At 49.9% G+C, this 13,413-nt stretch overlaps 1 protein-coding gene across 1 annotated transcript in view; it reads left to right on the top strand.

Moving 5' to 3' along the window:
* Positions 1-13,413, top strand: part of LOC113957184 (fibrillin-2-like) — a 99,959-nt gene that overhangs the window by 57,786 nt on the left and 28,760 nt on the right. The window contains 10 exon segments of the mRNA XM_027664404.1: positions 1,498-1,617; positions 2,895-3,032; positions 3,973-4,023; positions 4,376-4,501; positions 6,355-6,582; positions 6,698-6,823; positions 6,949-7,077; positions 12,317-12,442; positions 12,869-12,994; positions 13,273-13,395. Of these exon segments, the coding sequence (XP_027520205.1) occupies positions 1,498-1,617; positions 2,895-3,032; positions 3,973-4,023; positions 4,376-4,501; positions 6,355-6,582; positions 6,698-6,823; positions 6,949-7,077; positions 12,317-12,442; positions 12,869-12,994; positions 13,273-13,395 (1,293 nt within the window).

The raw sequence follows: 13,413 nt of genomic DNA, 5'->3' as shown, positions 1-13,413 counted from the left end.
TTGTTTCATCTCCAGCTTTGGGGTTTGTGGGTTTGGGGTTTTTTTCCCTAAGGGTGAAGTTTCACACTTCCATCAAAGGAGTGGACACCCAAACCCAGAACATCTGGGCTTTTCAGTGCCTGCAAACCAGAACCATTTCCTCCAGGCCCTCAAAATTTTAGCTGAAGCCTGACCAAAATTGCAAGTTTTAGGGCATTTGATTGAAAGGTTGGGGTTTGGAGTGGGAGAAATTGTTTCCTGTCCACAAAGTCCTCAGATATTTGAGAACTGGCACTTGGCACAGGAAAGTTTAGTGAAAAAAAGCAGATTTTCTGTAAAGGAGGTGAAAAATGGCCAATTTTGTGTGACCTCACATTGGGGTCAGACAGGTGGCAGAGGTCATTTATTTATATCCTGTACATTTTATATATTTATATATTATTTAGTTTCTATATTTTATATACTTACATATTATAGATTACGATACATTTTAAATATTATTGTATTTTACATATTATATTTTATATCTGCTTATCTACTATAGATTTTATATATTTTATATCTTCACATATTCATATATTAGTATATATGTGTTATTATATTTTATGTATTTTATATCCTTACATATCATTCATAGATTATTATATCTTTTACACATTATTGCATTTTATATTTCAGCTATTTAATATATTTGTATATTACCTATTTTATATCTTTTATACCCTAATATATCCTTCATAGTTTATTATATATTTCACATATTATTGTATTTTCTATTTTAGCTATTTTAGATATTTATTTATTACACATTTTATATCTTTTATATCCTTACATATCCTTTATAGGTTACTATATATTTTACATATTATTGTATTTTCTATTTTAGCTATTCTAGGTATTTATATATTACACATTTTATATCTTTTATATCCTTCATAGATGATTATATTTTACCTATTATTGTATTTTATATTTTAACTATTTGAGATATTTATTTATTACACATTTTATATCTCTTATATCCTTACATATCCTTCATATATTTTTATATATTTTACATATTATCATATTTTATATTTTACCTTTTTTAGATACTTATATATTACTAATTTTATACTTTTTATATCCTTATGTATCCTTCATAGTTTATTATATATTTTACCTATTGTATTTTCTATTTTATCTATTTTAGATATTTATATATTACACATTTTATACATTTTATATCCTTGCATATCCTTCATAAATTATTATATATTTTACGTATTATTGTATTTTATATTTTATCTATTCTAGATATTTATATATTACACATTTTATATCTTTTATATCCTTCATAGATGATTATATATTTTATGTATTATTGTATTTTATATTATAACTATTTGAGATATTTATTACACATTTAATATCTTTTATATCCTTCATAAATTATTATATATTTTACCTATTATTATATTTTCTATTTTAGCTATTTTAGATACTTATATATTACATTTTATGCATTTTATATCCCAGACATCAACGAGTGCACGTCCAACCCGTGTGTGAACGGCGTGTGCCGGAACAACGCCGGCTCCTTCGCCTGCGAGTGCTCCCCTGGCAGCAAACTGGACCCCACTGGCACCATCTGCGTGGGTAAGGGGGGCACCTTCTCCTGGACTGGCCATCCCAGTGCCCACCAGCACCCCTGGCTGGGCATTCCCGGTGCCTTCCTGGCATTCCAAGGGCACGGATGGTGGGATGAGGGGGACCGGCCTTAAGCTGGAGGAGGGAAGGTTTAGGTTGGGTGTTGGGGGGGAAATTCCTCCCTGGGAGGAGGGAACCAAACACCTCTCAGAGCTGTGGAATCATGGAATGGTTTGGGTTGGAAGGGATCAAAAAGGTCATGGAATTCCAACTCTTCCCCGGGAGAGGGGGGAGGCCCTGAAATGGTTTTCCCAGAGGAGCTGTGGCTGCCCCTGAATCCCTGGAATTTTCCAAGGCCAGGTTGGAGAAGAGAAGGCTCCAGGGAGACCTGAGAGCCCCTTCCAGGGCCTGAAGGGGCTCCAGGAGAGCTGGAGAGGGACTTGGGACAAGGGGTGGAGGGAGAGGACACAGGGAATGGCTTCCCACTGTCAAAGGGATATTGGGAAGGAATTCCTGGTTGTGAGGGTGGGGAGGCCCTGGCACAGGTTTTCCCAGAGAAGCTGTGGCTGCCCCTGGATCCCTGGAAGTGTCCAAGGCCAGCTTGGAGCAACCTGGGCTAGTGGAAGGTGTCCCTGCCCGTGGCAGGGGGTGGAATGAGATGAACTTTAAGGTCCATTCCAACCCAAACCAATTTGGGATTCCACGATCCTTTGACACCTCTCCTTCCCACTCAGTGTTCCCTTGGATTTTGGTGCCAGTTAATGTCTCTCTTGCCTCCAGGGAACCTGGAAAGCTGCAGCCTCAGGTTGTGCTGCACCCACACACAGGGTCCCAGGGGAACCCAGGATCCCTATGGGGTACCAGGGGATCCTTCAGGGCATCAGGATGGTGGGTTCTCCCTCAGCAGATGGGTTGGGGGTGTGGTGACATTAAGGCACATCAAGAAAAAGTGGATCCTTTCTCATCAAGACCATGGGAAGGTTCCCACTTCCCACTCCTCGATGGTCAGGGCCTTGCAAAGCATCTCAGGACAAACAGATAAAGGATTATTTCCACCCAGAAAAGGAGCAGGTTGAGAATGGGAAAAGGGCAGGACAGGGCTCTGGGGACCAGCAGGGTTTGTGTCCCTGCTGGAACCCACTTGGCCCCACAGATTGAAGGACAGAGTGACTCCAAGGACCAACAGCCACCTTGCAGCCAGGGAGGGTTCCAGGGCTGTTCCTCAGGGTTCCATGAACCTGGGAATGGAGCAGCTCCTCACTCTCTCCTTGTCTTCATCCCTGCAGACAGCATGAAAGGGACCTGCTGGCTCAACATCCAGGACGGGCGCTGCGAGGTGAACATCAACGGGGCCACGCTCAAGTCGGAGTGTTGTGCCACCCTGGGGGCAGCCTGGGGCAGCCCCTGCGAGCGCTGCGAGATCGGTGAGGCCCTGCCTGGCACAGGGGTCCCCCAGGGAACGCCTGGAGCTGTGCCAGGGGGGTTTGGAATGGATCTCAAGGAAAGGTTCTTCTTCCCCGGGGGGTGGTGGGCACTGCCCAGGCTCCCCAGGGCAGTGGGCACGGCACCAAGGCTGCCAGAGCTCCAGAAGGGTTTGGACAATGCTCTGAGGGACAAGGGGGGATTGCTGGGGTGTCCTGATGATCCCTGAGGGTCCCTTCCCGCTCAGGATATTCCAGGATTCTCTGAATAAATCCAGTCTCCAACTCTGTCTTATCCATTCCCCTCCCACTTGCTTTCGTAAATCCAGAAATTGTGCTTTACCCTGTAGGATCCCTGATAAATTCCAGCTGCTCTGAAATCCTTCCCTGCCCTGTGTTGCCCATTTTTCCATGGAAATCCATGGAGCTGTGCCAGGAGAGGGTTGGGATGGATCTCAGGGAAAGGTTCTTCCTCCCCAGAGGGTGGTGGGCACTGACCAGGCTCCCCATGGAATGGTTATTCCCCAAGGCTGCCAGAGCTCCAGGAGGGTTTGGATGATCCTCTGAGGGATTGTTGGGGTGTCCTGATGATCCCTGGGGGTCTTTTCCCTCTCAGGATACTTCAAGATTCTACAGAAATCCTGCTGCATTGTTGCTGTGGATGTTTCTGTGTTCGTAGGGGACAAATCAAGCCCCAACTCCTTAAATAAAGAGGGGCAGGGGGTGGAGAAGAACAAAAGCAAACCCTGAGGAACATGTCCAGAACTCTTGGACAACGCTCTGAGGGACAGGGGGGGATTGTTGGGGTGTCTGTGCAGGGCCAGGAATTGGACTGATGATCCTTGTGGGACCCTCCCAGCTCAGGATATTCTCTGATTCTCTGGGAGATCAGGAAGGCAGGAGCAGCCTGTTCCTGTGCTGACATTCCCGTCTTTCCTTGCAGACACTGCCTGTCCCCGGGGATACGCCCGGATGAAGGGAGTCACCTGTGAAGGTACAGTTCCAGCAGGACACGGGAAACTGTTTCCATCAGGATCATGCTCATTGTTCATTTGCTGCTATCCTGCCTCTCCAGGTCTGGGAGGGGAGGTTCTACACCTTCTGGCCCTTTGCTGGGCTCTCTGTGGCTTTGTGGCCTCTGTCTGTCTGTCTGTCTGTGCTCAGACCCTGGCTGGGCTTGGCTGTGGCCGTGCAGGGACAATGTGCTTTTCATGGAGCGAGTTGTCCCTTTTTAGTCTGGCAGGGCAGCTCTGGGCTCCTTCCATCTCCTCCAGGAGCCCCTGGAGGCCGTGCTGGCCTTGCCCCCGTGCCAGTCTCACGCCCTTCTCCTGTTTCTGTGCCCCCAGACGTGAATGAGTGTGAGGTGTTCCCCGGCGTCTGCCCCAACGGGCGCTGCGTCAACTCCGCCGGCTCCTTCCGCTGCGAGTGCCCCGAGGGGCTGACCCTGGATGGCACTGCCAGGACGTGTGTGGGTAAGGGCACCTCCTCTCACCCAAAGCCTGGCCCCTCTATGGGGCTCCAACCTCCCCCTCCCTGCCACGTGCAGCAGGAATTCTTGGGAATTTGAGTGGTGGCATCTTTTGGGAAGGACAGAGTGACCCCAAGGACCAACAGCCACCTTGCTGCCAGGGAGGGTTCCAGGGCTGCTCCTCAGGGTTCCATGAACCTGGGAATGGAGCAGCTCCTCACTCTCTCCTTGTCTTCATCCCTGCAGACAGCATGAAAGGGACCTGCTGGCAGGTCCTGGCAGCTGAACTGAGGCAAAGCTGCCACAGCTTCGTGTCCCCGAGTCCAGCAGTTGTTCCTCCTGGGTGGAACAACTTCAGAAGTGGCCAAATCACCTAATTTTGGTTGATGACACGGCCCAGCAGCCCTGAACCAACTCCTGGGCACACAGGGACAAACCTCTGCCCTTCCCAGGGGTCATCTGTGCTTCCAGCACCAGGGAAGGGCCATTTGCTGGCCCTATTGCCAGTAAATCCAGGCTGGTCATGTCCATGCTGTGAAATCTCCCACAGCATTCCAAAAAAAAAGGGAATGGCACTGGAACAGGCTCCTCAGGGCAGTCGTTGAGCATCCAACCCTGACAGGGTTCAAAGAGCGTTTGGACAACGCTCCAAGGGACATGATGGGATTGTTGGAGTGTCCTGTGCAGGGCTGAGTTGGGCTGGATGATCCCTGTGGGTCCCTTCCAGCTCAGGATATTCCAGGATTCTGTGAGAAGGGTCTGTGGGGCACCAGAAGCCCCCATGGAAAGCCCTGGTGCGAAGGAGAGGTCGGTGCCTGACCTGCCTGGGGAAACACCGGCCCTTGGAGAGAGAAATGAAGGAGCCAGTGCTGCAGCCACGTGGGTCCCTTCCTACTCAGCAAATTCTGTGAATGGCCCATTCCTGGGCACCCTTTGGAGGATGCCCCAGCCAAAGCCACTCCAGGGATGCTGTAAAGCCAGTCCCAGAGGGTGCCAGGAGTGATTTGTTAACCTGGGCACTGTTTGGAGGATGTCCCAGCCAAAGCCACTCCAGGGACCTTGTGAATTCAGTCCCAGAGGTGCCAGGAGTAATTTGTGAACCTGGGCACTGTTTGAAGGATGCCCCAGCCAAAACCATTCCAGGGATGTTGTAAAGCCAGTCCCAGAAGGTGCCAGGGTGATTTTTATCATGTGAAGCCAGTCCCAGAGAGGGTGCCAGGGTAGTTTTTATTTTGTGAAGCCAGTCCCAGAGGGTGCCAGGTGTGGTTGGTGAGTGCCCCATTCCTGGGCAGTTTGGACGATTCCCCAACCAAAGCCACTCCAGGGACCTTGTGAAACTCAGTCCCAGAGGGTGGCAGGAGTGGTTTGTGAACCTGGGCACTCCTTGGAGGATGCTCCAGCCAAAACCACTCCAGGGATGATGTGAAGCCAGTCCCAGAGGGTGCCAGGGTGGTTTTTACTGTGAGAAGCCAGTCCTAGAGGGTGCCAGGAGCGGTTTGTGAACCTGGGCACTCCTTGGAGGATGCCCCAACCAGAGCCACTCCAGGGATGATATGAAACCAGTCCCAGAGAGGGTGCCAGGCATTGTTGGTGAACAGCCCATTCCTGGGTCATTTCGATGATTCCCCAGCCACAGCCACTCCAGGGAGCGTGTGAAGCCAGCGGCAGGGTGGTTTTTACCGTGTGAACCCAGTCCCAGAGAGGATGCCAGGGTGGTTTTTACCGTGTGAACCCAGTCCCAGAGAGGGTGCCAGGGTGGTTTTTACCATGCGAACCCAGTCCCAGAGGGTGCCAGGGTTGGTTTTGGCGGCGGGTGGGCGCCTCAGGGGGGTTGCTGAGCCCTGCTGTGCCCCCCAGACGTGCGGGTGGAGCAGTGCTACATGCGCTGGGACGAGGACGAGTGCACGGAGCCCCTGCCCGGCAAGTACCGCATGGACATGTGCTGCTGCTCCGTGGGCTCGGCCTGGGGCAGCGACTGCGAGGAGTGCCCCAAGCCGGGCACCGGCGAGTTCAAGGCCATCTGCCCGCGCGGGCCCGGCTTCGCCAACCGCGGGGACGTGCTCTCGGGGAGGCCCTTCTACAAAGGTGAGCGGAAAGCCGGGAAAAGCACCTCGCGGTGCTCGGCCCTCTGCCCGCCCCGGGGGCTCTGGGCTCATGAGACACCCCCTCCCGCTGAAGCTCTGCTCTTCTCCACCCCCAGATGTGAACGAGTGCAAGGTCTTCTCCGGCCTCTGCACTCACGGCACGTGCCGGAACACCATCGGCAGCTTCCGGTGCATCTGCGGCAACGGCTTCGCTTTGGACGCTGAGGAGAGGAACTGCACGGGTAAGGGACCCCCCTCGTGAAATTAATATAAATAATGATATTATTAATAATAATAATAATAATATAAATAATAATAATAGGAATAGGATGCAGATTTTGAAGGCATGATGTCCCTCTCCCCACAGACATCGACGAGTGCCGCATCTCCCCCGACCTGTGCGGCCACGGCACGTGCGTCAACACCCCGGGCAGCTTCGAGTGCGAGTGCTTCGAGGGCTACGAGAGCGGCTTCATGATGATGAAGAACTGCATGGGTAAGTGATGCTGAAAAAAAAACCCCTCAGAATTAAGAATTTTTTGTCTCTGAGCAAGCAGCGAGGTGTTTGTTCGGCCGGTGTCGGGAGCGAGCCGGCTCGCGCCGGGCAAACTCGCTCGAAGGCGCCTGTTTGAGACCCTCAGAAATCCGATTTCCAAGTCCAACATCCCCCTCCCACAATTTACTTCAGTGTGAGAGGTTTTTCCAGACATAACACAACTCAGTACAGGGGGGGGGTAAGGGAATTATATTACAATTATTACACAAATAAATACTATAATACATTATATACACAATTCTCTCTCCTATGGTAAAGCAATATATACATTAGATCAAGTCCCTCCTTTTCCTCCAGTGAAAGTTCAGAAGGGAAGAAGAAAAGACCCTTTCCACTTTTCAGGGCAGCAGTGTCTCTCCTCTTCAAAGCAGCAGTCGTAGCTGGAGTTGTCATAGCTGAAATCTCTCTCTCTCTCTCCATCACACACAAGGGGGTCTCTTCTCAGCCCTTCAGCTCCAGCTGAAGGTCTCACCCGTGGACTGCCAGCAGGGACAAAACTCACTTCACCACAGTCATATCACAGAATGCAAGACATCCCATGGAAATCCCTTCCTTGAGGGGTCGAGTTCCCTCGAGTCAGAACATTTAGGGCAGCTCTCAGTTCAGTCTTTGCCCAAAGCATCCTACCAAAGCTCCTTTGTTCTGTCTCAAACTGCCAGCGTGGCAGCAGATGTGGGGGGGGCAAGGCAGTTTAATCCTGTTCCAAGCTCCTGCAGCCCCCAGCTCCTGGCTTTGGCCCCCAGCAGGGCTCACTGGCCCCTACTCCCTCGTGGCTGCCTCTCTTCCAACTACATCATCATCCTTCTTTTCCGGTCTGGTGTGATCTGTTTTAATTTTACAGGGGTGCTGATGGGGTCAACACCAAGAAACACCACCCCCCTGGAGTTAACCACTTTCCAACTCCAGGGGAAAACCTTTTTTTACCTAGGACAGCACCGATGCAAAACCAGGGGGTTTATACAGTCTGCATACACGATTGCAACATTTTAACATGGATATTCATATGATTACAATATCTAATCATACATATTAATAATAGGTGGAGTCTGGGCAGAGCTTAGGGTGGTGCTTCCCAGTTTCTTCTCTTGGCACTGAGTGTTGGTGCTCATTCTGGCCTTCAGCCTCAAATCGGGGGCCTGTTTCTCTTCTTTCTCGCTTTGACCTCCTCACCTTTCTGTTGTTAACATCCTGACTACTGAAGCTTGCAGAAACCCTTGGCTCTAAGCCCTTTTCTCCTAGTCAAATGTCCACCCTGTCTTAATTTATGACCTCCAGGTTGATTGTGTAGTTTCCAGCCTTCTTATGATTAGGTTTGGGTCCAGCGAGCAGAACAGAACGAGTTCTTCAGCAGCACAGGCAGAGCAGGTGTCAGGGGTTATCAACAGTTAACTCTTTTAGGCCTTGCTCTCATTTCATAAGGACCTGCCCTTGGCCAGAAGGAGTGGGTTGACTCTGGCTGGGTCTCTCCCTCCCCTTGGAAATGGGGAAGGGGGGTTTAAAAAATGGTGAAGAATTCGTAAGTTGAGATAAGAGCTGGGAGAGGTCACCCACTGATCACCACCATGGGCAAAACAGACTCAGAGTGGGGATATTGGTTACATTTATTAATTATTTATTAATTTATTAGTTAAATTTATCAATTATTTATTAATTGATTAGTTAAATTTATCTCCCTCCCCTCGACAACTGGGCAGAGGAGGGGAAAAATCCGGTGAAGGATTTGTGAGTTGAGATAAGAGCTGGGAGAGCTCACCCACTGGTCACCATCAGAGTGGGAAAACAGACTCAGAGTGGGGATATTAGTTAAATTTATTATTTATTAATTTATTAGTTAAATTTGTCTCCCTCCCCTCAGCAACTGGGCAGAGGAGGGGAAAAATCCGGTGAAGGATTCTTGAGTTAAGAGCTGGGAGAGGTCACCCACTGATCACCTTGTATTTCCTTCTTCATCTTGTGCTCGTTCCTGTCCTTGAACCAGGTCCATTCTTCTTCATTTCATGCTCCTCTTCCCTCAGACCTTCCCCTGCCCCAGACCTTGGCCATTCACCTTCCTCTCCTTTCAGCCCCCGGCAGCTGGAGCTCGAGCCTGGCATTGCCACTGAGCTGGGACAGGATCCATGCCTGGTGTTTTCATTCCTGCCACCTTTCTCCTGGGCACTGGCCAGTGCCTGGTGGAGCTGTGCCAGCCCAGCAGCTTGGACTGGGTGTTTTGAGAGCTCCAGTTCTCTCCCCCACTTGGCCCTTTTACTTTCCGTGACGTCTCATCTCCTTCCCCTTCTCAGCCACCCATTATTGATTTGGCCACTGATGAATTCAGCCACTGGAAGGTGTCCCTGCCCCCCCCTGGCAGGAGGTTGGAGCTGAATGATTTTTCAGGTTCCTTCCAAGCCAAACCATTCTGGGATCCTGTGGTTGTTTACATATTCCCCACTCTAAACACCCCCCCATCTCCACCCATTATTAACCTCACGTGGTCAACCCTTGCACTAAACCATTTTCAAACACCCTGGCAGATGAGCAGACCTGTTATTTCCACTCCTGTATTAGGAGATAAATTAAATTTTGTCTTTCTAGCACTGCTTGGCCTCCTGCTGTCCCAGTCCATCCTCCAGCCACGTGTCATTAAATCAAATTAAATCAAATGCCTCCCCTGGCAGGAGGACATGGAGATACACCTTGCTGAGCAAGAGGTCCACCAGGAGATGGATTGTGTCTCTTCCAGCTCAGAACCTTGCTGATTCATCCTGTTTTTCTTGGGCTGCTTTCCACTGGATCTCTTCTAAAATGCCTCTCAGCCTGGTCTCACTTTATGTGATATTTAAATATCACTATGTGTGATATTTTAACCTACACCTTTCCTTGGGCTCTGCAGCAGTTCCATACCAGCCTCAGCCATGAAAGAGGTCCCTGCCCAGCTCCCCAGACATTTTCAGGGATCAATTCCTTCCTGAGAAGTTCTGGTGGATCATCCACACTCTCCTGCCCCACTCACTTCTCAGTTATAATTGTAAAAGCTTCTTTCACCTGCCAAGCTCACGGTCCTTTATCCTCAGATAATTCTTTACAGCTCCTCCCACCCGCCCAGTGCTTGTTTTTACTCTGTCAGAGTCTCATCTGTTTTCAATTTAATAATTCTTGTTTGGAGCTTAAAAAAATCCCATCAGTGACCTCAGTACCTCAGTTCTTCTCCAACAGCTCAGCCAGACTCTTGCTGTCCTCTAATTCCTGGCATTCCATGTTCTTTTCCTCGTCTGTCCAGCCAGACTCACTTGTCTCACTGACCTACTCCTGATGTTCTGCTTTGGCTTGGACTTTCAAACCACTTCAGTCCTCGGTGTGATTCAACACCATTTATTTATTTTTCATGTTTTATTCTCTGTGTTCTTTGAAACCAATCCCTGCCCTGCCACTGGCCTGGGGTTTGTTTTTTCCCTGCAGTTTGTGCTGTGGGTTCCCACAGCTCCCACTCATCATCTTCCTCCTTCTCCTCCTCCTCCTCTGAGACACTGAGACTGTCACAGTCCCCACCAACAACCTGCTGGCTCCTTGCAGCAGTGACATGTCTAATATCTTTATATATAAATTGTCCTTTATTTATTTAAAGCTCATTATTATCTGCTCATTATTATATTAAATCCAACTCCACCTTGTCCTTGAGGTGACAGAGAGCTGAGTCACCTCACCCCTAAGTGACATTATGGCCTTTCCTCTGCTCCAGGATTAACTTTTTCCCACCTCTGTTTGCCTCCAGCCTCCTGAGGGAGGAATTCTTTCCAGCCTGTGGCTGTGGATGACAACAACAGCAGGGAAAATGCAGCCTGGAATTCACCAGGAATAGGCTCCCACCGTGGAGAACTCAAGGCACAGCTCCTGGGGAGTGTCTGATAAGAACCTGTCACCCCCATTTTTGGGTGGATTCCAGTCCCCTGTAGCTGTGGATAACCTGAAGATCCCATCAGAGTGTTTTATCCAAGGAAGGTGCAATATTCCCCTCTTAATTTCAAGTTTAGAATCTGAAAAATAATCACCTGAGAAGAAATTGGGTTCTTCCCACACATCCAACCTCCCTCCCTGTCTCTGCTGTCACTGAGGGGTTTCTGGGGGAGATTTTTAGCTCCCTCAGCTCCTTCCTGTTGCACCCAAAGGCTTTGTGCTCTCAATTCCCATTTCTCAGGGTGCAGCTGTGGATGAATCCTCTGAGCACTTCCAGGGAGGCTTCCCTGGTTTTTTTACCCTCTTCCTGTCACTGCAGGACATCTCCAGTCAATTCTAGGGGTATTCAAGAACCCAAAATCTTTTGATTTTGACAAACTCCATTCTGGGACCAGAACAAAGAACCTCAGACTCCTGGTTCAAAAGTTAAAGGATCAGATTCATCCCAGCACTTGCCCTTTCCAAGGAATGTGACTGTGAAGCACATAAAGACTTACCTGGACAGCATCTTAGAAGATCACAAAGAGCCTTCTCCAAGGTCTCTCTCCATGGATAATCCATTGATAACAAGGCTTCACACTTTTCATCTCCTCCTTGTGTTGTTTTTTTTGTTTCCAGCCATCACCACTTCACCATTCCAGGAATTTCCCTTGTTTGGGTTTTCCAGTCTGACGTTTATAAACTTTTCTATCCCTTTTTGGTTTTTATTTTTCATTTTGAACAGATCCCATCTCTCTCCCAGCAGTTTCACCTATTCCAGGGATTTCTCCAGTTCCTTGTAAATTCCATCTTTTTGGTCCACATGTGATTTTTTTCCAGCAATGTGGGAGTTATTTCCTACCCCCATGTGTGACACTGGAGCTGGGGAGGCTCTTCCCAAGAAGGTCTGTTGGTGTTCTATCAAACAAACCACACGTTTTCCAAGGAATTCTTCCTCTGCTGATGGGATTTGTGAGAATGTACTGGGATGGGGGGGGCTGGGAATTATCCTTCTAGTCCTTGCTGGCTCAACTGCACAAAGCTAATAATGTCCTTGCTCCTGATGTCACATTTTATGTCCTGCTGAGGTCAAGGTTGTGATTTCAACCAGGAGTCCACTGGACTCACCCAATCCCGGGTGATTTTGGGATATCCCTGTGTTTTTTGGGATGTCCCTCTGGTGGTGGGGACTGTGCTGCTGGCACCAGCACTGCCCTGCTAGCTGGAAAACCCTCTGGAAGGGGACAATCGATGTCGTTGTGCGCAGATATCAACGAGTGCGAGCGGGACCCGCTGCTGTGCCGGGGCGGGATCTGCATGAACACCGACGGCAGCTTCGAGTGCATCTGCCCCCCTGGCCACGAGCTGACAGCTGAGGGCAACACCTGCATAGGTGAGAGGCTGGAAACCTCTGTCACAGTGAGGGTTCAAAGGGAATCACACAGGGAAGCTCAGGTCTCGTGCCGAGGGTACAAATATCTTCTTCCCTGGAAGCGCCCGAGACCAGGTTGGAGCAGCCTGGTCTGGTGGAAGGTTTCTCTGCCTATGGCAGAGGGGTGGAATGAGATGATCCTTAAGGTCCCTTCCCACCCAAACCACCCTGTGATTCTGTAATATATGGTTAGAACACCCTCACCCAGGAGGGACCAGTGCTGTTCCCAGGGTTTCACTACACTTACGTTGTTCCTTCTGCTGTTCGCTGAGCACCGACCAACGGGGCAACGACAAACTCAGTTTGGAGACCCAGGGGTGGGCACCAGGTGATTCCCAGGGTGGGAATCAGCCCGGCTGGCTGCTCCAACTGCTCTTCCCCCCCCAGATATCAACGAGTGCTCCCTCAGTGACAACCTGTGTCGCAACGGGCGCTGCATCAACGTCATCGGCACCTACCAGTGCTCGTGCGACTCGGGCTTCCAGGCCACGCTGGACAGGCAGGGCTGTGTTGGTGAGTCCTCCTCTGTGCCGAAGAGTCATTCCAGGACCCCAGGATGAGCCCAGAGCCCTCCTGGTGTCTTGTCTGTTATTTATAACCCTCAGCGGGGCGTTGGAGGGTTGGACGAGGGGGGAACCTCCCGGTTGAGCGACGGCCAAATCTGCCGGTGAGGGAGTGTGGGTGGCTGTGGTTGGGGGGAAGGCATTGGTGTCCTCTTCAGCACCTCTGCTGTGAGGCACATATCCCAACCCACGACCCAAACTGCTGCCTGACCTGTCCTTTGTCCCCAGACATCGACGAGTGCACCATCACCAACGGGGGCTGTGACACCCACTGCTCCAACTCGGAGGGCAGCTACGAGTGCAGCTGCAGCGAGGGCTACGCGCTCATGCCAGACAAGAGGTCCTGTGCAGGTCAGTGCTCATGCCAGA

This window comes from Corapipo altera, unplaced genomic scaffold (assembly GCF_003945725.1).
Source record: "Corapipo altera isolate COAL_440 unplaced genomic scaffold, ASM394572v1 96, whole genome shotgun sequence".
NCBI classification, from domain to species: domain Eukaryota; kingdom Metazoa; phylum Chordata; class Aves; order Passeriformes; family Pipridae; genus Corapipo; species Corapipo altera.
The sequence above is the reverse complement of the archived record's forward strand: the minus strand, read 5'-3'. Positions and strand labels throughout refer to the sequence as shown.